Source organism: Cryptotermes secundus, unplaced genomic scaffold, assembly GCF_002891405.2.
Source record: "Cryptotermes secundus unplaced genomic scaffold, Csec_1.0 scaffold683, whole genome shotgun sequence".
Lineage (NCBI taxonomy): Eukaryota > Metazoa > Arthropoda > Insecta > Blattodea > Kalotermitidae > Cryptotermes > Cryptotermes secundus.
Genome location: NW_019729903.1, coordinates 60,961 through 85,097, shown reverse-complemented (window position 1 = coordinate 85,097; position 24,137 = coordinate 60,961). Strand labels below are relative to the sequence as shown.

The window sequence follows — 24,137 nt, the reverse complement described above, 5'->3', positions numbered from 1 at the left end:
GGCGGGGCGGGAACTCGCCTATTACCGTAAGAACGCGAGCGTTACGTTACCGCCACGTACCGCTGGGGAGGTAGGGGTCAACATGTCACAATATTATTATTATCATCTAAATTATAACTCTGATTTTTGTTATTACTATTATTAATATTTTATTACAACATTATTGCTAGTTATCTTGAAGACTAAAGCCACGGATTATTTTCTTTATTACTCATATATCAAAAACTGCCTTGTTTTGTATTTTGCATATATTTGCTTGTTTTTTTTTCAGTCATGCTCACTTTATAAGTCGCAATTGCTTGGGCTGTTGCGTTATAATCGAATTTAATTTAATTTAATTAACTGTATAACTCCATGGAGCTGTGAACTTTTTGAGGAGCCGCCAGTCGCTCGGCAACTCAAGAATTTCCCAACAGTTTATGGACCCATCTCTCTAAGATCCATGTTAATATTATCCTCCCACCTACGTCTTGGTCTTCCCATTGGTCTCTTTCCTTTTTTCTTTCCCACAAAAATCCTATTTGCATTCCCCTTGCCGGTGCATGCTGCCTGTCCTGCCAATCTTATTCTTAACTTGATCATACTAATTGTATTTGGTGAAAACTAGAAGCTACGAAGCTCGTCATTATGCAGTTTTCTCAAAACTCTTAATATTTCATCCCATTATTATTATTATTATTATTATTATTATTATTATTATTATTAAAGGGGGGACACGGCAGCCTAGTTGGCTGAGGCACTGTGTTACAAGCAGGAGAATCGCGGGTTCGGTTCCGGATCATGTCATTGGATTTTTCAATTGGCCTAATCCTTCCAGCCGCACTATAACCCTGGGGTTGACACAGCCTCCAACGGAAATGAGTACCATGAATCTTCCAGGGAGGTAAAGGGTGGCCGGCACGTAAGGCTGACAAACTCACCGCCATCTGTTAGCCGATTGTCTAGAAAATATGGAAGCCTCGACGTCTCACAACCCTCTGGGCCTCCGCGACCTGTTACAGAGATAGCTTTACTTTTACAGAGGCAGTTGTAGAGTTTGCAGGACCCTAAGCCAATGTTCAGTGCGGGGCTCTAGGGCACTGAAAAATGTAATTTGAAGAGAATTTGTGTTAGACACTTTATTATTTCTTATAATCGATGAAGACAGGGAGCGGAAAACACATTGTTTTCGTTGCAAATAAAATCCTTAGGGGCCCTCCACCTTCTTGCGCTGAACAAATTGTGTGCCCGCCTCACGCATCTCCATAAACCTCTGGGTCCTAAGCCACGACCCATTTTGCCTATGCCGTAATCCGGCTCTGAGCACATACCCTCGGCTTTACTTCTCATCGAATGCGAACCCGCTCATCTGAAGTCACTTCCGAACAAAAACGAACATGTGCAGACGAAAACGGAAATGAACACATTGTCTAGTAAATTCTTCTTACGCTGTGGGATGTACGGTTTTGTTGTTTTCTTTGTTTTTCAGTTTTATTTGTATTTTATTGCACAATATGACCGCTAATATACTCGTATTTCCACTGCCTATTTGTCTTGCTTCGAACAAACAAAATGTATGCTTTTTATTTTGAGGGGGGCTTTTTGTGATCGTTCGTGAACGTACCCCCCTCCCCTATAATAACATTTCTTCTATGGAGAACAGCGATTCACATTAAAAAAAGTGCGCTTAAAAACGCTTCTCATGGACGCAACTACGCATGCGTAAATGTGGGAAGTGCTTTAAATGGTAGCAGTTTGCATTGTTGCTTTCAAATTGCCTGGTTGGAATGAAATTTAGCTGCCTGTACTTGAAAGTCATAAAACAAAAAATAAATGATTTAATTCCGTGTATGTAAAGCCATAAAATAATTCATCGTAAATATGCAAACCCTATCGTATGATTAATGTCATGAAACACGAAATTAATATATGTATCAGGATGTTGACGATACGGGAATTAACATTTTGGACAATTAGAGCTTCGGAATTTGTGCTGAAAATAAGTATCGATAAGAGCCTCTGTAGCAGTGTACAGAGTGGTAAAGAAAAAGAGTAACCGAAAGGAACATTTGTTCGAAATTAAGACACCGATCTCCTGGTATATGACGCCTAGAAATTTTATAGATAGGTACAAATTTACTGGACGAATATTCTGCCTTCATGTTAGACGGTAAAGACAAGATTTCTACATGCGCCAGTCAGCTTTGCCAAGTCTGTCCGTCCATTAACAAGTAATAATTCGAAAACCCGGAAAGAATTTTAATAAAGTTTGGTATTTGTGAATTTTATTGTATAAAATCGACACATTTCAATATCGATTAAACTGCTTAACAGTAGAGATATTTTATACGGGAAGAGTCAGTAATCAGAGTCAGACATCTTCCTGCCTCTCCATACTCCAACCAGTTGTAACCGGCTACATTCAATACAGTGTAGGTAGGGTGAGGAACAGATGGCCGAATTCTTCTGTCACTGTCAGTGTGTATTCTTTCGTTGACTCTGTTATAACCAATTGCGCCGAAGTGTCAGTTCCTCAAGCCACTGAGTGGTCCCAGAAAAATAGTATTTAAATTTGCGAGTTCTAATTGGAAATTGACAAAACTCTTTTGATGTGTGATTATTTTCACTGCACATCAACTCATAGATTTCCTTGGATTGGAAATAGTGATATAGGAATGTTCTTACTGACAAAAGTTTATGGTTGACTATATTCTATAAGTGTAAAAATTAATTTTGAAATTAATTTTACTATTTAACATACATTATTTTATTTTCTCCTGAAATTAGAATGGTAAAGGAAATATTTTTTTGCCCATTACAGAATAAATGGGAAAATAAAGTTGGGAGAAATAATAGCAAAAATATTGTCGTTTGTTGAAAAAGAAGCGAGAGATGTTCCAATTCAAATTAATGCATTCTAAATTACAAAAGTTTTTCCCCCTCTGGAATCCCACCACTGGGCTAAGACATGCTGTGTTCGGAAGTGAAGTTAGAATTGGATTTCGAGAATGGAATTTTTTGTTTGCTGCACTGTCTAGTAGGACAAAATGCCTTCCGGTGCCAAAGGAATTTACGCTTTCATCCTAGAAAATGTTGTATTAGGAGATTTCTTGTCGCCCCTTCTATTTTCACAGCCCGTTCAGAATTTCTTTCGTGGACGTGTAGACGATAATGAGAGAAACTCCGTGATTTGATGGTAAATAATCATTCAGTTCACTTCACTTCTTTGTTTATATACCTGCTTACGCATGCCCCTAAATGCCAAGTATAAGGTAAACACAACGGAAAGACAAACAAAACAAGCACACAAAAAGAAACTCCGTGGTTTTAGTCCGAAAGCGAACTGTACCGAGCGAGCGACCGCCGCTTGGCGAAGTTGGTGCCAAATTTAGCGGATAGAGGTGTTGCGTGGTCAACGCAACGAATCTCCACGGTCGTTAATTTCGGTTTTCTAGACCAGAGCCGCTATTTCCTTGATATAGCTCTTCAACTATCCTCACGAGGCTTATTTGACCCCGTTCCAGACGCACTACTTCTCAGAAAATCTGGTAGCGCCGAAAATCGAACCCGGACCTCTGGATCTGTAACCAGGAACTCTGACCACTAGGCCACAGAGGCGGTCACAACCATACACAGCGGGAGACTATACAGACAACACGTATCATTAAGACACTAACCATTCAATTAATGTAATCACACCAAATATTATTCCATGAGAAGAAAAACTATGTACATATGAACCTAATGGTGAACGTGAGTAAACCGCTAATTATATATAATTACCAGACACAGTGGTGTGACGAATATTGTGACAAGTATCACGTTTACCTGTGATCATGAATAATTGCTGGTAATTAATATTTTTTTTTCATAAGTAGAGGCGGAATTTATTGTTGCTACACGTACATTTATCATATTTGCCACTGTTCTGGTAACTCTACATTATTACCGGTTATTTTTCATCTTTACCAATTATTTAGTTTTGCCGTGACTTATATGCACACATACAATTATCTTAAGGACAATTAATGTTTCAGTAATTAAGAAATACTGATTATAAAACATGATGATGATTTAAATCTGTTCTTCATTTATGAGCTAACTGAACAGCCCAAAGGCCAATTATAAAAAGGCACGAACAAAGATGGAAAGAAACATAAAAAAGAAAACAAAATTGAAAACAAGGCAGTTTGCGTTATTTAGACAAAAGAATAATTCATTCACCGCAACCGTTATGCAGCGAGAAAAAATATTAATCATGTTTAGTTCATTTATTAGAGTGCTTGCCAACAGCAATGGCACAATGTGGGCATAGAATAAAATATATAGAAAAGTGCAAAATAAAAATGTATAGAAGGGAAAACAACAAAGTAGCTACAGTTATACAAATGAAATATATCCTCCAGATAAGTCGTATTTGTTAGTGGCGTTGGTACGCATGGGGTAAAGACCTTGCATTGTTTTAACATTAGAAAGGGGAAGTCCTGTAACCGTCCCCTTTCTATCTTTGTATTTATTTGCCGGCTTCCTTAGACCACTTGACTCTTCTCAGGATTGTGTCACAGTAATAACTGAGGCAACGGGAAAACTGCACATTTAAAACCAGTCCACTGCTAGAAATCAAAGACACTATTTCTGCTCTCCACAAATTGTTCATTTCAGAAGCAAACACTATAACTTTATTAGCAAGTATGGAGTAATGTGCCCTTTTTATTATTATCAAAGATTAATCGAACCAAATAAAGACTGTTAAATTTAGATAAACTTTGAGAGTGCAGCCCAGTGACGTCTGCCTCTGATGAATTCAAAACGCCAAGTCCTTCTGCAAACTCTATCCTGCGGGAGCGTCGCTTCATCCCCTGTATAGGATTTGAACTGACGGCCTTTCTCCCAGACAAGAATAATTTCCTATTGGTTGATTTTAACAGGCCAAATCCGTCATACAATCAGCACTAGACAATCACATAAAGAACTTTGAGAATAAAGAGCTCCAAAGATACAGAACCCAGAACCCCACATGTGAAAGCGGTTATTTCTTAGTTTAGGGTCCAATTACACCCTTCCGAAGACACTTTTATCACAGCTACCCATCAGCAAAACAAAATTTACATCTTCGACAAACTACAGACTTGCCTCCGGTGGTGGCCTCGTCCCTTTCCGTTCACCCAAGCTGCAGGTAACAAAATAAAGCAGTTATTTCTGTCCAGATGCGAAAAGCAAATCATAACATGCTAATGAATCGGTCTCCCCAATAAATCAGTCACTCTATTGAAATGACTAAAGAGGAACATAGCGTCCCTTGAAGAGTTGTAAAAGGTTTGGACTGTCACAGTCCCTAATTGATTTTACCGGAATGCATCCATGGTACAGCGGCAATTTTATCCTCTTAAAACGTTACAAAGAAATAAACCATCATCACACCAATCGAATAAACCGTTCGAAGTCTAAACTTTGTAGAATCAAACCACAATTACGAAAAGATTCACACTAATGATGATGATCATCATCATAATGATAAGTGCTTCTTAAAATGACTCCAGAAACTCAACTGCTCAAGAATTTACAAAAATTTTGTGGAAACCATAAGTTCATTACCATGTTCACCGGTTTACTGTCCCTATCCTGAGCAAGATGAACCCAGTCCATACCACCTCATCCTATTTCTCTAAGATTCATTTTAATACTTACCTCCCATCTACTTTTAGGGCTTCGATCCCGGGTCTGGTCAAGTGGGATTTCTGGTGGATAAAGTGGCCCTGGGGAAGGTTTTCTCCGAGAACTTCGGTTTCCCCTGCCAATCTTCATTCCACCAATTGCTCCACAATCACCCTCACCTATCATCTGGGGCTGGTGCAATAGGCCAGAAGTGGCCGCAGTACAAGGGACTTAGTCCCACCCCAGTAGCAATAGAAAAAATACTTTTAGGGCTTCCTAGTAGCCTCTATTCTTCTGGATTTCTCACCAGATTCTTATATGCATTCCTCTTCTCCCCATGCTTGCTACATGCACTGCCAACCTCATCCTCCTTTACAGTTTACTTCATCATTCTAATTATATTTGGCGAAGAGCTATTAATCTCCTTACGCATTTTATTCAGTGATGATGATGATGATATGAGGGAGAGTTAGTAAATAGGTAACAAGTGGAAGTAAGACAGCTGTAATGAATGTAATACGTTTTCTATTTGTACGACTGGGTAGCAGCACAGTACAGCTTCATGACAGTCTAGGTAGCACATGCTTGTGCGCAGGTTCAAAAGCTGGTTTCAATAATCAAAATGGCGACCGTGCTTGAGAAATGTGTTACCGAAGAGCATCGTTCTGTTATGCGGTTTTTGTCAGCAAAAGAAGTCAATGCGAGGAATATTCATAAAGAAATATTTCCTCTTTACGTTGGAAAGTGTTTGTCGCGTAATGCCGTTCACCAATGGGTCGAGAAATTCTCTCAAGGACGTTCGCAAGTCGCATGTGACGCCCGACCAGGTCACACTCTTTGGTTTGCGGCAGAAGCAACCGTGCTGAGAAAACAGTCAAAATACTTCTATCCTGCAGGTTTCGACACACTGGTAAAGCGATGGGACAAGTGTATCAGTGTTGGTGGAGGACATGTGGAGGAATAAATGATTTGTAAGGCTGTCAACCTCACAGCCATCTGTGAGCCAACAGTCTAGAGAAAACATGGGAGCCTCGATATCTCAAAACCCTATGGGCCTTTACGCCCAGGGAAAGGTTAGTTTTTAGCCTCTGTTTCGCCAGGCAAACTTCAGGATATTGACTGAAAGAGACGACGACCGCTTCCTTCCAAACCCTTTCCAGTTCATTCACCAATCATCATACCAATCGACGCTATATAGCCTACATACTGACAGTATCGCACCAGACATAACCTTAAAAATAAAGTAGCAAGCAAAATTCTGTATTCTGTCTGCTTCTCCTCGTATTTCTTGCTCGACTTAGTCTTCGACCCCGAAACGTCCATAAACACATACTAGACTATAACCTGTCATTAAACTATTCTCAATTTCATTCATCCGTGAACTGCTCTGTAATAAACCTACGTAAAAGAAAAGTAGTCCCTGTGCCATGAAGACGTATAAGGGAATGGATGTATAGATTCACGTATTATTGACTTCTGCACTAGTTAGAGGTGAGTAGTTAGCTTCACGCCCCGGCCGCTTTATGCCCAGGTAAATATCCCCCGGCACCCACTTAATAGGAGGTCTGGACGAAGTGGCAAGTAAGTAAAGTAAAAAAGTAAAGCCATGCCTGTAACAGGCCGTGGAGGCCGATAGGGATGTGAGACGTTGAGGTTCCCACATTATCTAGACAATCGGCTCATAGATGGCGGTGAGGTTGTCAGCCCTACGCGCCAATCGCCCTTTACCCCCCAAGAATATTCCTGGTACTCATTTCTGTTAGAGGCTGAGTCGATCCCAGGGCCATAATGAGGCTGGAAGGATTAGGTAAATTGAAGAAAATCCGATGATCTAATCGGGATTCGATCCCGCGACCTTCCGGCTTGTAGCATACTGCCTCAACCAACTACGCTACCGCGTGCCCCCCTGGACGAAGTTGTAAGAAGAAAAATTTTGACCCTACCGGGACTTGAACTTCAACCCCTCTGTCGTCCAACTTGTAGCCAGTCACTATACTGACTGCATTATCGTAGCTTACACTCTGTAACACATAAAGGTAAATTTGTCCCTGTGCTTGACTAATTAAGCACTACTCCATTAAGGCATATGGAATGGTTGTATAGATCCACGTTTTCTTGACCTTAGCACTATTTGGAGGTGAGTGGTCAGCTTCACGCTCCGCTATGTAACACACGTATAAGCCAAGTACATATACCTGAAGGGGAAAGGTTAAGCTGTAGCGTAGTTGGTTGAGGCACTGTGCTACAAGCCGGAAGGTTTTGGGTTCGATTCCAGATGAGATCATTGGATTTTTCAATTGACGTAAACCTTCCAGCCGCAATATGACCCTGAGGTCGACTCAGATTCTAACACAAATAAGTATCAGGTATCTTCCTGGGGTGTTTAGAGTGGCCGGCGCGTACTGCTGACATCCTCACCGCCACCTATGCACCGATTTTCTAGAGAACATTTGGGAGCCTCGACGTCTCACAACCCTATGGTCTTCCACGGCCTGCTACAGGAATATACTTTACCTTGCATACAGCTGAAGAGTGAATCTATTTTAAATTTATACGAATCATAAATATTTCTCAGATGAAAGTGGTAGGATCTAATGTAAGTATGAAAATAGGTTTGCTCTGTACACGATGTGAAATATACAGTTGCTTTGAAATGATTGTGAGAATAATGCCAGGATACACTCGTATGTTATACCAGTCTGTCTCTCCGTTCGTACTCTTATTAAAGGGCTTTGTTTGTCGTTTATCTCTGCTGCCTCATTCGTTCTGTTAAGCCCGAAATATGGAAGTAAAGTCGGTCGCATCAGAAGCTTGCTTAAATTTTCTTGGCAACATAACAATAATTCATGGGAACAACGGGTTTAAATATGCATTGGTATTATGTTGAATTATATAAGCTTGTTTTGAATGTCATTTCTGATCATGGTTGGCGGTGTTCAAGGAAGGGGAAAGCGTTCGTGAGCTTACAAGTATCTTCATCTCTCTCCTTTAGCAAACTTACAGCATTCTGCCGTATTACGGAACGAATATGCTCTTGAAAGAATTATAAAGGTAAAAGGTAAACGTGTCCCTGTGTTTAATTAATTAAGCACTGCTCCATGAAGACATATAGGAAGTGGACTGTAGCCTTGACACGGACCGCACAGAAAATACCGGTTCCAACAATTACTCCATTATTGCATGTTACACAGCCGTCACTTATTAGTGGCTGTTTCTATGATTCCATATTTCTTTGCTTCGAGCGAATATGCCACAATACAGTAGAGAGGAAGGAAGGAAGGAAATCTTTTTTGCAGTCGTCCTCATCAGCTGCCCAAATATAGTTATTGACTGTCTAAAACGTCTCTGAGTGTACGTAATCCCTTGAGAAGTCCAATTTAAGGAACAACTTCTTCATATTCAACAAAGTCTTCCGTTTGACGAATTTCATTCCTAATATATGTTCAAAATAAAATTTAGTAGCTGTTTAATAATGTAACGAACTACATTACTGATGGTAACGCAACCTTAAAAATAATTTCCAAAACTAGAGCTTTCCACCTCTATTGTATGTTGGAAACCAGGGTCCTCATTTGTCAAACTCGATATAAAATCACGACAAAATTTCTGTCAAAATGAAGGATCACTCAACGCAATTCAACGCAAGCTATGAGAGAAAGCTTTCATCCGAGAAAGTGAGTAACAAACACAGGTGTCCATGCGCAGATGCAAGTCGCTATATTAATGTGAGATTATTCCACATTCCTTTCAGCACGTTCTATTCGATATTTTATGTAAATTCTCTGTTTTTCGTGCTCTGCTCTCGTCTGTACACACATGCGCATTACACTTAAAGCCGTTCCAGAATTTCACAGGTATGTAGGATTTGAAGTTCTCACAGCGGTGATTATGAAGAGTTCTCTTTCTTCTGCGATATAACGCCATGTATTCCGTTGAATGTCAACTAGTACTTCGGAGGAACATTTCACCTTCATTTCACAGTCGAAGAATGATCCAAATAAGAAACCAGCATGAAGCACGTAACAGGTAGAAACTTCGATTAACTTTAAAAGGACTGCACGGCGTTATATCCTGGAAGATAGATCTCTCCACTTGTATGTGTTTAGTCTGACATGCTCATATTAGAATTGGTAGAAATACTTGTTTTCGTGTTGTGAACACGGGCCTTCTTCCGAAAGATCAGTGACAATTACATTACACAACAGGTCAATGATTTTCGAACCTGGAAAAAAAAATATTCTCGACATATCCTCCACCAATATTTATACACTTGTCCCATCGCTTTACCAGTTCGTCGAAACCCGCAGCATGGAAGCATTTTTACTGCCGTCTCAGCCACTTCCGCATCTTGTCGACCATCTGAGACTCTCAAACGTCCTTGAGAGAATTTCTCTGCATAGCTGTAAAACGCTTCACTCGACAAACACTTCCCACACTAAACAGGAAATATTTCTATATGGATATCCTTCGCATTGAGTTCTTTTGCCCACAAAAACCCGCATAACAGAACGATGCTATTCAGTATCACACTCCTCAAGCACGGTCGCCATTTTGAGTTTGAAACCAGCTGTGAACACGCGCATGCGCATCCGCTACCTAGGCTGTCATGAGGCTGGACTGTGCTGCTACCTAGTGATACACATAGATACCATATTGCATAGCGGCCTCCGTAGTCTAGGGGTAACGTTCCGACCTCATGACTCAAGGTACGCGGGTTCAAACCTGGCGGAGGTCGTGGAATTTTTAAGGGCGGAAAAATTCATGGAACAAGTCCTCCGGGAGGGACTTTGAGCCGTGGGTCCCGTGTCGTAGATTTACAGCACGTAAAAGAACCTCATAACTCTAGGAGACCTCTGAGCTAAATTTGGCAAAAAGTTTCCCGCCCAAAGTAGTTTCCAATGCCTCCGGTAGATGGGGAAGTATTAGGTACCACTGCCAGAGGAGGGGGGACCTCTCTGACAGAAAGGGACTAACTATTAGATACCACTGCCAGTAGAAGTTTGGAACCTCGCTGGCAGAAAGGGGCTAATAGCGAGCATCAGTACCGGTAGGGTATGGAGACAGTAGAAATTAAAGAGGGGGCGCACAATGGACCAATAACTGGTCTAAGTGCATGGGTAAACCCACCCCCTCAATACTGAATACTGAATACCCTGTTGCGTCCATTATAGATGTCTTTCTTCCATTTGCGACCAATTCACTGACTGCCTCTCGTATAAAGCTCAAATTAGCAATGAAGCTGTGTCGGCAGACTAACACGTCCTATTGGACTTTTTCTGCTCATTGTCTAGGTTAAACAAGCACGTGGTTTCGAGAGGTGACCCTGCTTCTGTTCTCGGGTAAAAATATGAAACTTGCTCAGTTGGATGGTATAGATAGAGCTAGTATCTCATCTCTCTCTGTGTGCGGGGCTAGAGGTTATGTCCAACTAATGACCCCAGCAGAGCGTTTATATTTACCTTAAGATGGAAGCAGAGGCAGTTCAAAAAACGTTGTTTCTTTAAGCAAACAGAGACTGAAAAACATCCAGTATGGTATGCATTTCATAAATGTCGAAAAATCAAATTGTTCTGAAATGAATATTAGAGGAAACATTCTGCTAATACTGCCCGCCCCTTTAATTTCTTTACGAGTGCAATTTTGATCTGTTCATGACAGTCTGCACTAAATAAATAGGCAATTAATGAAGGACTACGAACAGTTACTGGGTTCTAGCAGCATACTGCTCTTGCGCACTGGTGTCACTTGGAAACTGCACCTCATATGCATGCGAGCCTTCATTCATTTCCGATTTCTGTCGGATGAAAATGCACGTACAAAGTTCATTAATAATCGCATGTTCTCTTCTGTTTCAGATTTCAGCAGTGACGAGCTTTTGTCGAGTAAGTATGACATCTCCTGCTATATGCATGCCACATGTACACAGCTCAATTCGAACTCGCCCAAATAATGGCTACCCTCTCACCGTAATGGCGGATGAAATGTCTCATACTCCCCTGGTAGCACACTGTTACTACTAAATATCAAACTTTAATGGATGTATTTAAAGTGGATCGGTTTATTCTGTTTGAACACGAATGAGGAATCGTGAACACTTTTGAACCTTAGAAGGATTTCTGGTTAGACCAGAGAATTTTAAAATATGGTACAACCTCGATAATCCGAACTAATTAAAATAATGATGTGTTCGGACTATCGAATCTTTTGTATTACTGGATTTTTTAGAAAAAATATATAGGTACCTTCCATGTTAGGTGGGTCCCTTGTCAGCACACCATGGCGCGTTCTCAGGTTGCGGTTGGAGAAGACGGCCTCCAGATATGAAGAGTAGCGGCGAATATATTGAATAAGCAGTCGCGGACAGCCTACAAGAGGTGATCTTCCAGAGTTGGGATTGGGCTAACAGTTCCTCATCATAAAAAGAATAAACATGTTACGAAATATCACAAAGAAAGTTCAGGATAGGGACCAGCGGATGGCTCTTGTGAACACGTTAATGAATCTTCGGGTTCTATAAAATGCTGGGAAGCTCTTGAGTAGCTACACAATTGGCGGCTTCTCAAGAAGGGCTCGGCTCCATGAAGTTAGTTAGCTTATAGGTGCCTTTTATATACAAAAAAAGAGCGGAACGAGCGGAAGTCCGACTGAACGTCGAGCTTGGGGCAAGCGGTAACCTGGTTCCATCATTCATCACGCAGAGAACCAGATCCATTAATATATACTACCATGTTTCACGAGAACTAATTTTTACCACACGTAAGTAAAATACTTAGATCAAATTTATGACTTTCGGAGCTGCACATTTCTTCTGGTGGTATGCAAGTCTTTTCGGATTACCGAGGTCCCGTTATATATATACACGTACATGCGGTCTTGTGGATTGTTATGCCTTGAATTTAAAAAATATCGCGATATGATTTACATCATTCTCGCCTCCATCTTCAGTGTCAAAGTGTAAACCGAACAAGAAACCATAAGAAGCAGTTGGCAAGATCAATTAACTAAATTTACTTTTCGACCATGAGGATGGAGGCGATGTATTCCTCCGAATCGTTGCTCTATGTGCGAACTACATGGCGTTATAACCCCAGAATCGTGGTTTACGTAAGGACATATTCAGTTCTTTCTTTGTACGCCGTGAGCCGTTGGACACATTGCGTTGAAATTTGATGAGGGAAGCTGCCATCAAGCCTTGTCGGACAGCACAGATTGTCATAAATATCAGTTGAAAATTAGGTCTTGTTTACGTAAAGCCATAATTTGAACTTTTTATATACATGATAGACATAATTTCCAATTTTATTACTAAAATTTTATATCGAAACTTCTGTAAAAAATTCGCGGGTAATTCTGATGTTCAGCCATATTGGCCGATAAAAAAAGCTAGTTTCTGCAGAGTAAGGAACTGGTATTTACATATATTCTGTAATTTTTTTCCACAGATTATTCTGAAATTCGATATGTCAGACTTTCGCCTGTTTTCATTTCATTGTTCCTGTTTTCAAGTGATATTTTGTGTGCTTCATTATGAAGTACACCATTTCCAATTACCCATATATTATAAATTTTTACAGTAAATATATTTTATTCTGATTATGATATTTCTCAGGAAAAACTCTACAGTATAAAATTATGTATTCTGCGTAGTAATTGCAATGTTGTTATTTTAATTCTCATTTGATGTTTGTAGAATATTGTGGCATATTTGCTCAAAGCAAGAATTGTCGAACCAGAGAAACAGCCGCTGTTAGCCAAAGATTCTGAAATAATATTCGTTTCTCGTCAACGGCCGCGAAACAATGACAAGAAGTCCGTTGCTAGGCAGGCCTCTTCTATGGAACGGCTCTATGAACATAATCCCGCTGCAACGCATACGAGAATGAACGGTGTTGTTTGGGGAGGCAAAGCCGAGTAGTCATAAGGAAGACAATTGCCACTCTCTGTGGGAGTTTGTGAAGAAAAGGGAAAGCTGGAAGGGATCCGCCAGTCAGAAAGGACTTGAACGCGAAAACTCAAGAACCTACACTGTTAGAAGCCGTTACCAGGGAACTGCTGATGAAGACACAGCAGGCTGGAAAATATATAGCTTGTGCTGTAGTGTTTTCTAAGTTCGGACATCAGCCATGGCGCTGTAATTGTTTGTAATTCCGAGTCGTGTGTGTGTGTGTGTGTATGTAAGTGGTCAGTAAATCCAATCATCAATTCAAAAACACCGGCGACAGACATGCACCCGTGATAATATTAAAATTGTGACAGAATTCTTGGTGATAGATGAAGGAACTCGCCTGTAGTTGTGGCTCCTCAAGTGATGATATTGTCATCAATCCCGGACGAGTTTTGAGGCAGACACGTGAAGGGTCCAAAGATTGTTTTACATTCGGCCGCTGGAGGTGGGTTGAATTATTTGTGGTTTTGAATGCACCCATGTGTGTATCGAAAATTAATTTAGACCTTCGTAGGATTTGAGTGTCTCGCCGCGATGATTATAAATCGTACTACCTTTTGGATATAACGCCTATAATCCCTGAAGATGGAGGCTATATGTTCCTCCGAGACTTCGGTTGACTTTCAACGCGCTACACGGCTCTATAGCCCAGAAGATAATACTTTCAAGTTAATCCTTGTGTTACTAAAGTTACAAACTGAAAACAGGGTTCCAAATAACTTAATCGTTGGTGTGGATTATTGAATTTCTGGATTTTTCTATCGTCCCGTACCATGAGGGAGCACGCGGTAACGTAGTTAATTGAGGCACTATGCTACAAGCCTGAAGGTCGCGGGTTCGATTAGGTCAGTGGATTTTTCAATTTACTTAATCCTTCCAGCCGCACTATGGCCCTGGGGCCTACTCAGCCTCTAACAGAAATGAGTACCAGGAATTTTAAGGTGTAAAGGGCAACCGGTGCCTAAGGCTGACAACCTCACCGCCATCTGTGAGCCGATTTTCTAGAAGATATGGGAGCCTTGACGTCTCACAAACCTATAGGACCTCCACGGTCTGTTACAAGGATCGCTTTACATTTTTATCCGTATTCTAAAGGAACAAAACATTTCTGAAAATGGATCTGCTCTTTTAGAATAAGGGACGGTGGAAAGAAATAGCCCAAAAACTTTTCGAACATCCAGCCCGTTTCTCATGTGTTTGTCACTTTACTTCGAGATATCGTTTAACATTCAGACTCTTATACGTTTAGAAAACTTGTTCGGTTCTATGCTCTTCTTAATTTCCTTACTAATGTTTCATCCACTTAACGACCTATCGATACGAAGTGTGTATCAACACGCATGCATACTGTCTTTCGGAGTTCTCCAAGCATTCACATTTCCTTGCTGCGTCACAGGAAGCAATTTCGTGGCTTCGCTTGCGCCCCCCCCTCCCCTTCTCACAGGGTGGGCAATGCGGAGGGTGTGCTAGCCGACATGAAATATGAGAACTTGGTGCGCGATCACGTTTGAAGAGTTTGTTCCGTGACCTCAAGCGACCCCAGGCCGAAAGGCAGACGAAACAGACTTGGTAGTACCAGCACACCTAACAAGACATGCTCTCCTTCTGTGGAACTCGAAGGCTCATTTTCATGCTCACAAAAGCCAGAGACCAACTGGCGAGGCTGTAACGCTCCAGATTCGAATTCTGGAAGTACTGAGTTCGAATTACAGCCGGGCAAGACTTTTCTGAAGGATGTTTTCGTGATTTTTCTCAGTCACTGCAGTTACGTAAGTAAAGTAAGTGAAGGTATCCCTGTAACAGGCCGTGGAGACCCATAGGGTTGTGAGATGTTGAGGTTTCTACATTTTCTAGACAATCGGCTCAAATATGGCGGCAAAGTTTTCAGCCTTACGCGCTGGCCACCCTTTACTCCCAAGAATATTCCTGGTACTCATTTCTGTTAGAGGCTGAGTCGACCCCAGGGCCAGAGTGCGGCAGGAAGATTTAGGTTAATTGAAAACAAATCCAATGACCCCATCGGGACTTTAACTCGCGACCTTCTGGTTTGTAGCATAGTGCCTCAACCAACTACGCTACTGCAGATACGTACCGGGATAATACCTCTGTTTAGGTAATGACTTCTTTTCGGATTTATTATTTTTCTATTATCCTAACATTTGACACAAATAAGAGTCCGTCATTGAACCTCATCTTAACCCAGATTAATCCAGCCCACGTCTTTATATCCTATCCCTTGTAATATTGTTTTTCGTTCTACGTGTGCGGTACAAGTTGGCTCAAGCGATTCCCCCACACGTTTTCGTGGCGTCTTAATGAAACCGAAGGAAATTTATATAGGTCTGTGAAAACCAGATTTCAGTTATCTTTAAAGTCTCTTACAAAAAATTACACTTTTAAATTTGAGTTTGTGTGTGCAACGCAGAGGTCACGCCGAATTAAATCCACCCCAGTAACCTATACAAAGATCCGTATGTTATAATTCATTGGTATCGTGACATGCAGACCCATCGCCCAGTAACAGCTGTGTAAACAGGTGACAGTAAAAAAGCTGTTGCTAGGGAACAGCTGTATGGACACGTTTCCATTGCAACGAGAGTACACGCAATAATGGAAGAGACGTTTTCTGTACGGTAAGTGCCGGGGTTAAAGCTAAGGCATAAGCTGCTGCACAAGCCTGCATTGACAGGAAACCTCTATGTACCTTGCATAAATGTCACTTAGTATAGTGCAGTGACACACAAAGCCCACAGTGACCCAGACGCCGTGACAGCGCGGATAAACTCCTGCTGAATCTGAGTGAAAGAAACGTAGCGCCTACATACGAAGACCGACCCCTCCCTCATCGAAGAGGAGGCCTCATTTCGAAACACGTACATGTCTAGTAGGGAATAAAAATCTTAGCCATTGGTCTCGCGGAGATTGAAGCCAGGAATAACTGTGCTGATGAAGGCCAGCAGCAGTTTAACCGATCGACTGATCATTCGAGTTGAGTGAGTTGGAAGGTGTAGTTGTGAGAAGTGAGAAGCTGGTAGCTAAAGCCGGGGAGAGTTCGGGAAACCAGAGAAAAGGCAACATCCACCGTTGGAAGCCACTACAGAGCAACGACTAGTGAAGACTGAGAAGACTATGTGTGATGTAGTTACAGCGCTCTTGGAGTGTGTAACTCAGTGAGACTGTCGTAGTTATTTGTAGTTACGTTCTCTAAGTGTTCACTAAGCCCGATTACCAATCCAAACCCAGTCTATAGTCACTCAGTCGAGTGACAATATTCATACAGCAACGTGGTATATGAAAGAAGTGTACAGAGGGGCAGAAATGACTCCTTCCCAGGACATGTTGATTTTATTAATTCTTGAAATGAATTCATTAATACCACGTTGATGGAAATAAGTCCAGGAATTAATCCTGCGCCCACTGCTTAGAAAAAGGTATTTAGGAGCTACATTGCCCTCTAATGAAGAGCAGGCCAGGTAAGTAGTAGGTAGAATTACTGAACTTTGAACTAGCTGTTTCCCATTTAAGATCACATAAGCTTCAGCAACCAAGGGCATCGTTAAAAGTCGCCCGACAGCGATAACAATGCTTTCAGGTTGCACAGACTTCGTAATTGACATGCCTTCTCCTCGTTACAGGATAGTACAGCAGCTCTGTGCAAACTGTAACAAAAATTCGATATGCATCGTACGGTAAAACAATCACGTAAAACCAATATTTCACCAATACATAACAGCAATATCAGCAAGGTTATTTATTGCATTTACGTGCTTCGGTCTCATATCAGTGTCATTTTGCCTTTAAAATTGGCTTATTATCTGTCTACATGCTATTTCAAAGGGAGTGTCACAGTTCCATTGAAAATATGAAATGATATTTTTTTACATGTTCGTAAGTAGGGACAATCGCTGGTCTAAATGTAGGCAAGAAAATAAAATTTAAAAATGTAGCACTACATAAATACTTCATAGACTTGTCATTCGTAACCTCAACACTAAATGGGAGTGACTGTCTTCACGCCACTAGAGCTTAACACACCGGATAGTTTGGATGGACCCCAGAGTCGGTTTCAACCAGAGAATCGAACCCAAATTTTCTTCAGTGCATGCTATAGCATGACTAGGATCTACACTGGCTCGCAGAGAATCCATGGCTTACTGAATGAAACGTGTCCCGCGGTCTATTGGTGAATTTGTAATTTAAGTACAGTTTTGTTTTGGTGGGACAACATTTGAAGACGCTTGGAGGTGACAACTCAAGATATGAAATTTATGTTTAGTGCTGAATGTATCAGTTTATTGGGACTATTGGGATTAGCAATGTTTTTCTTCCTGTTGCAGTTGTCTGCTGTGGTGGATGGTGTCTATTCTGACCACTCACACACAGCGGGTACCTTCAGCATGCTGTCCTCTAGCAGAGTTTATGTGGGCGGTAGCCAGAACACGCATGCGCTGCCCGGTTCCAGAATACATAACAATTTCGTCGGTTGTCTCCGAAAGGTATTGTAGAGCCTTCATTCTTTAACTTTACTGTTATTACTTAACGATCTTCATACAGTCATAGAGTCATAAACTTGCGCCCCGAATTTTTGGACTTAGGACTGGAAACCCAAATGGCAACAGGCCATGGAGGCCCATAGGATTTTGAGACGTCGAGGCTCCCACATTTTCTAGACAGTCGGCTCACAGATGGCGGTGAGGTTGTCAGTTTTACGCGCCGGCTTTCCTTCACCCCTCCAAGAAGATTTCTGATACTCATTTCTGTTAGAGGCTCAGTCAACCCCAGTTTCATAGTGCGGCTGGAAGAATTAGGTCAATTCAAAAATCCAATGACATCATCGAGAATTGAACCTGCGACCTCCCGGCTTGTAGCATAGTGCCTCAAGCAACTACGTAGCCGCGTGCCCCATATATATAAGTTAATTTATTTTTATTATATTTAATAATTTAAATATTCTATATCGTGTTATTTGATGTCCCTTAAGAGATTTAATGAAAATTTAACTTTAGTATTAAAGAACAATAGGCGTTCAGTTATTGAGAAGGTGATCCGAACCTTGAGATCCAGGAACGTACGTGTAATCCTGTAAGTTCCATGCTATAATGAATTCGACTTAATGATCCGCTTTCGGGAAATTGGCAAGCCGTAAGTTCGACGTAGCACTGTGTACACGAACACGTAATGTAACTGTGAGATGAAAGCTCTGGAATTACGCAATTTCTGGTTACCATAGCAACGAATTGCCACGTATTAACAAGTTGCATGAACGTATGTTCTCTGAGTGGTGCTAATAACTTGATGTGCATATATGAAGTGCAATTATTATTTATCACCGAATACGACTTAGTTTATGAGAATTGTGATGGATCCTTTCCTTTTCAAATCATATACGTAGATGCTTACATAGTCCAGTTCGCAAAAAAAAAATTGTTCTGTCAAAACTGTTGAGAATTTCACCAGTTATATGGCCCACATTATTACTTCCTTACCATAAAATTTCTTTATTAATGCACTGTTAATCGATCACAGTGGCCGAGCGGTCTAAGGCGTGAACTGTCGTCGCCCGCTCAAACACTGCGTTCGAATCCCACTCGATGCGTAAATGTCTGCTGTTTTGTGTTGTCCGATGCCTTGTGACGGGCCAATCCCCCGTCCAAGGAGACCTACCAACTGTCTGTAAGATTAAGAAACTGAAGTGAAACGAAGCGTTTCACAGAATTCCTATGCTCCAGAGAAAGTAACAGGAAATATGAATGAATGAATGAATGAATGAATGAATGAATGAATGCAGTTTGAAGGAGCAATTAAAGATTTACTCTTTCCTGATGATTCCTTAATTAATGATGCAATGCCCATAAGGTGTTCTGGAATAGCAAGGATGCTACAGCTTAAATATTCATGAATCGCACCCCCGGGGGTGTAAACTGGCCAGGGCTTGATGCTGACCATGCACTTCTACTTATTGCCGAGGTCAAGAATGATTGAGCTATACCTCCACTCCTCCAGTACATCCTCATGTTGTGATGCTTATTTAATTAAACACAGGGACAATTTCATTTTGTTTTACTTTACGTTTAGTAATATGTAAGGATGGAATAAAGCCTTCCTTGAGAAGCTAATAGTAACTTTGTTAGTCAGGAAATTCTTTTTTTGTTTTGGCACGATGCAGAAAATTTGGTCTCTCCGGTGATGACTATTATTCTGATAGTTCTCTGGTTCTAGAATATTATCTTTAAGCATCTTGTTACACTCACACAATATATATGAGACAAACTCCGTCTTAAGTACAATAATTTAATTGTAGTTCTTTCTTCTTCCCTTCCTCCACACTACATGCTTCGGCCCTAAATGACCATCATCAGGTGTGTATTCTTACGTAGCTGCTACACTGCCCGTAGTTTAAAATTTAAAATCACCAGTCTTTCCAATTGTGTGTATGTATAAAATCTTTGTTAACCTATACGAGTCAATTTGATTTCTAAAATTGGCACTTTTTTAAAACTTCATTTCAAATTAAAATGTCTATAAATTTTCTATTCTTTTTTTCTCAAATTTTTAAAATTAATTTTTTTTCGGGGTACACGTCCTATGTCTATAGTACTGCAGCGGCCACTTCTTGTTTTATCGCTGTTCAGGTATTATTCTGTGTAGGCTCTCTGTGTGTGTGTCGCTGCTTATCTTTAATACGTGTGCACTGGCTTTGCCAGCCACGGCGGACACCACGCTAAACTTTTGACTTGTTCGCTTCGGTCGGACTCCTCGCCAGTTTAATCACTAGCTTCACGCATTTGTGTGTTACTACTGAACTTCAGTGCGGCAGCATCGAGTAGCACACTCAGCACCTCCCTGGAGGCTAGCTCTCACTACCTGCCGAATCCTACCGCGTTGGTGCATAGTGCACTCACATCCTTTTGTTCATTTAACAAGTAACTATAATTAATATTCCTAATGTAACCTTGTGTAAGCATTTGATTCAATACATCGTTCTATTAACCTGGAAACCGACTTCCGAAGACTTGAATTTCAATTCTTAAGTGCTCCAACGATCCCAGTCCACAAGACTTCCCCTCGGTCTACAAGTACATCCCATCACTATCCTTCGGGATACAACAGCATTTCTCAGTTTTCTGTGTGTTCACCAGCAGTTTTCTGGCAACAGTTTATAACAGTGGAGATCCCTCTCAGGTCCTCTCTTCACAGATGCACGTACAGAAATGTGTAACAACTTGCTTTGCTTCTTGTTTGTAACATCTCAGCACTGACCACGCAGAAGCACCCCGTTTCCAACAGTAACTCAATAGTTGCGTGCGTATTCGTTGCTAATGGAACATGTTTACCGAGCCGGTGCCTAGAAACGGACGTTGTTTACAGAGTTACCACTTAGCAACGGGTCTATAAGCCACAATATAAATATTACATATGTTTCTGTATTTTACTGCCATCTTGTTTGTTATATTTGTTGATGTGTGTTCTTCTGATATCAATTGATGCTGAATGTGGGCTGTTTTATACGTTAAAACACCTTAAATGTTCTGTTATGAGAATATAATTGTATACCGTTGTAACTGATATTGCATTGCGCTTAACCATGCCTTCTCTCAGGAAGTTAGGCGCTGGCTTCTCAAATCGAATCGCCAAGTTCAACACCGAGTGAATTTATATGGTATTTGTTGTGGAAGATTTATTAGATCAGGTTTCTAATCGAATTTATTCGATTTCTCTCCTGATAAACACCATTCTAATCTTTCACTACCCTCTGAAGTGTGCAACATACCTGACCAGGCAGCACATTATCAGATTCTTGCGCTTCAGTTTTTGGGCCTCAGATCTGGCTGGTTACAGAGAAAGTGCGGTAGTTAATTTTGTACTACGTTTCGAACTATTTAGGTTAATTAGAATCTTGACATATAAATTAGTTTCAGCCCACGTTACAAGGATTTACAGTCTCTTTCTTTGATAACCTGTTACTTTCCCACATCCTTTTGTATCAGTCTATGGCACAGCAGCTTGTGGAGAACTTTACATAAGTTTCATGTTAGCTGTTAATGCACAAACGAGCTGACAGATGTTGCCAGTGAACGTGCTTCTGGAGCAAAGCAGTAAGAGAGGCCGATATGAGCGTCAGGTGTCAAGTTCTGAATTTCTATGCTATATTAAAAAGTGGACTTTGGAAGGAAAGAAGGGTCCAAGAAGTATTGTTTTTGTCTTTTATTTTAGCTTCCATAAACGTTGAAACGTCACCAGAAATCATCACTCTAAAACATAAGAAGAAAAAATAACAAAAGAAAACATTTTATGGAGAATTATTTAAATCGTAACAGAGCTCAAAAAATTTGTATTTATACGATTATATACGAAATAAAATGTTTTTGAATTAGTCGGGTCAGTTTATCATAAAAATAATAGCACAAATATTGCAACCTACATAATGTATTTTTATGATCTTAAATGTAAACTTACTTATCACTTAGTACACAGTTTAAAATAATGAAAATATTATATGAAAATAAGCTTTTATTTTCAGATAAAACATATTATTACATTATTATTATTATTATTATTATTATTATTATTATTATTTTCTTCAACTACAAATGAGATTTTACCCGGTGGCAGTGGTACTACAGTAAGGCACAACACATATCATACAAAATAACACACTACACACAATGAACACAATATAAATACAATTACAACTGCAACAAAAAATTTAACCGCAGTTGGGTTTTTACCTGGTAGCTATGGTACGACAATAAGACAAACCAGACAAACAACACATATCACACAAAATAAGATAACACGCTCAAACAAAACGCAGTACTCAAAACAACAGAAACAATGAAGGACACACTACACGCAATGAACACAATGCAAATACAATTAAAGCTACCAAAAAATTAAGAGCATCAAGGAAAAAAATTAAATTATACAGAACAAGCGCTGTTTAGACACAATAAAATTGTGACATCATGCGAAATTCCCCTATACAGCTTTGGAATCAACATTTCAGAATCAATTTAGAAAATCAGTTTTCTTCTATCTCTCCATTACCATGTTGATTGGCATTATTACAAAAACGACAGGATAATACTTCGGTGATTCCTATAGGACGAAACTTTAAATTTCTGCTATGGCTCGGTAGGTACAATGACGACTGATGAATCGGAGTTTGATCTTGGCAGGGGCAAAAGGTTTCTCTTTTCTCCACAGCGTCCAGATCGGTACGGGGTTTTACCTGTGCTTGCTATCCATTGAGTAACAGGAGCTCTTTACCAGAAAGCAAAGCAGCTGGGACGTGAAGCTCACCACACATTTATATCTAATGACAAGTTTAAGAATACGCGAAGCCATAAATTCACTCTCTCCATGCTTCGCATGTCGTGGTACTTAATTAAGCACAGGAGAAACTTTATCTTTACCTTACCTTGAAATTATTTGCAAATGCAGACATAGCTTCTATATTTTGTGTGCGAATATGCGGTTGTGGGAGTTTGAGAACAGGTTACTGAGTAGAATATTTAGATATAAGATGGATGAAGTTAGTTAAGGCTGGAGAAACTTGCACAATTAGGAGCTTCCTACTTGTTCTCTGGCTAACCAACTAACTCCACGGAGCTGAGTAATATTTTAGGGGTCGCCAGCCGCTCAGCTACCCAAGAATTTCCCTACACTTGATATAACTCGAAAGTTCATTACCTTGTTCACAACACCTCACCGCTGGTCCCTATCCTGAGCCAGATGAGTCCAGTCCATACACATACATCCTATTTCTCTAAGATCCATTTCAATATTATCCTCCCACCTACTACTGTCTTCCTAATTGTCTCTTTCCTACTGCCTCTCCCACAAAAATTCTATATACGTTCCTCTTCTCCCCAAGCAAGCTATATGTCCTGTCCATCTCATCTTTCTCAGCTTGAGAATTCTAATTATAATTGCTGATACTAATTTTACGCTTCATCAGACGTTGTAAAAGTGAAAAATGGGGGAAACAGGATTGGATAGAATATGTAGCGTTCATGAGAGAAATATGAAACGTATACACACATTTCATAAGAAAGTCTGATGCGAAGAGTGTAGTTAGGAGTTCTAAGAATTGATAAGATTATCATCTATTAATTGTATCTAACTAAGAACATTACACAAGTATAAGGTTTGGCAATGACATCATTTTTATTTCTCTAGGTTGAGTTCACTGCAGACACACTGAAGCTGAATTTTATCGACCTGGGAAGAACTGAGAGTAAGCTTATCACTGTCGCTGGGCGCGTTGACTTCATGTGCCAGGAAGTGGAGGCTGCGGACCCTGTCACCTTCACCACTCGGGACTCAAACCTCGTAAGTATGGTTACAGTACTTCATCACAATTCCCATAAATCGATATTCACAATTCAGATTTTATAACAAATATATGAAAGTTTATTAAATTTGCCATATTTTCATTGGACTATTCTGTAATATGGGAAAATAGTCGTTACCTCGTAGTAATGACGGAAATTATTCAGTGGTGTATTTCATACAGACATAACATGTTATGCTACCAGTTATGCCGTGGTGACAT

General features: G+C 40.4%; 1 protein-coding gene across 3 annotated transcripts in view; it reads left to right on the top strand.

The window, feature by feature from the left end:
- LOC111865787 (neurexin-1) overlaps positions 1–24,137 on the top strand; it is a gene marked incomplete at its 3' end in the record, with an annotated part of 317,673 nt that overhangs the window by 235,697 nt on the left and 57,839 nt on the right. For all 3 annotated transcript variants that reach the window (XM_033751956.1, XM_033751955.1, XM_023854068.2), the window contains 3 exon segments: positions 11,490–11,516; positions 17,917–18,075; positions 23,762–23,914. In XM_033751956.1, coding sequence (XP_033607847.1) covers positions 11,490–11,516; positions 17,917–18,075; positions 23,762–23,914 — 339 coding nt within the window.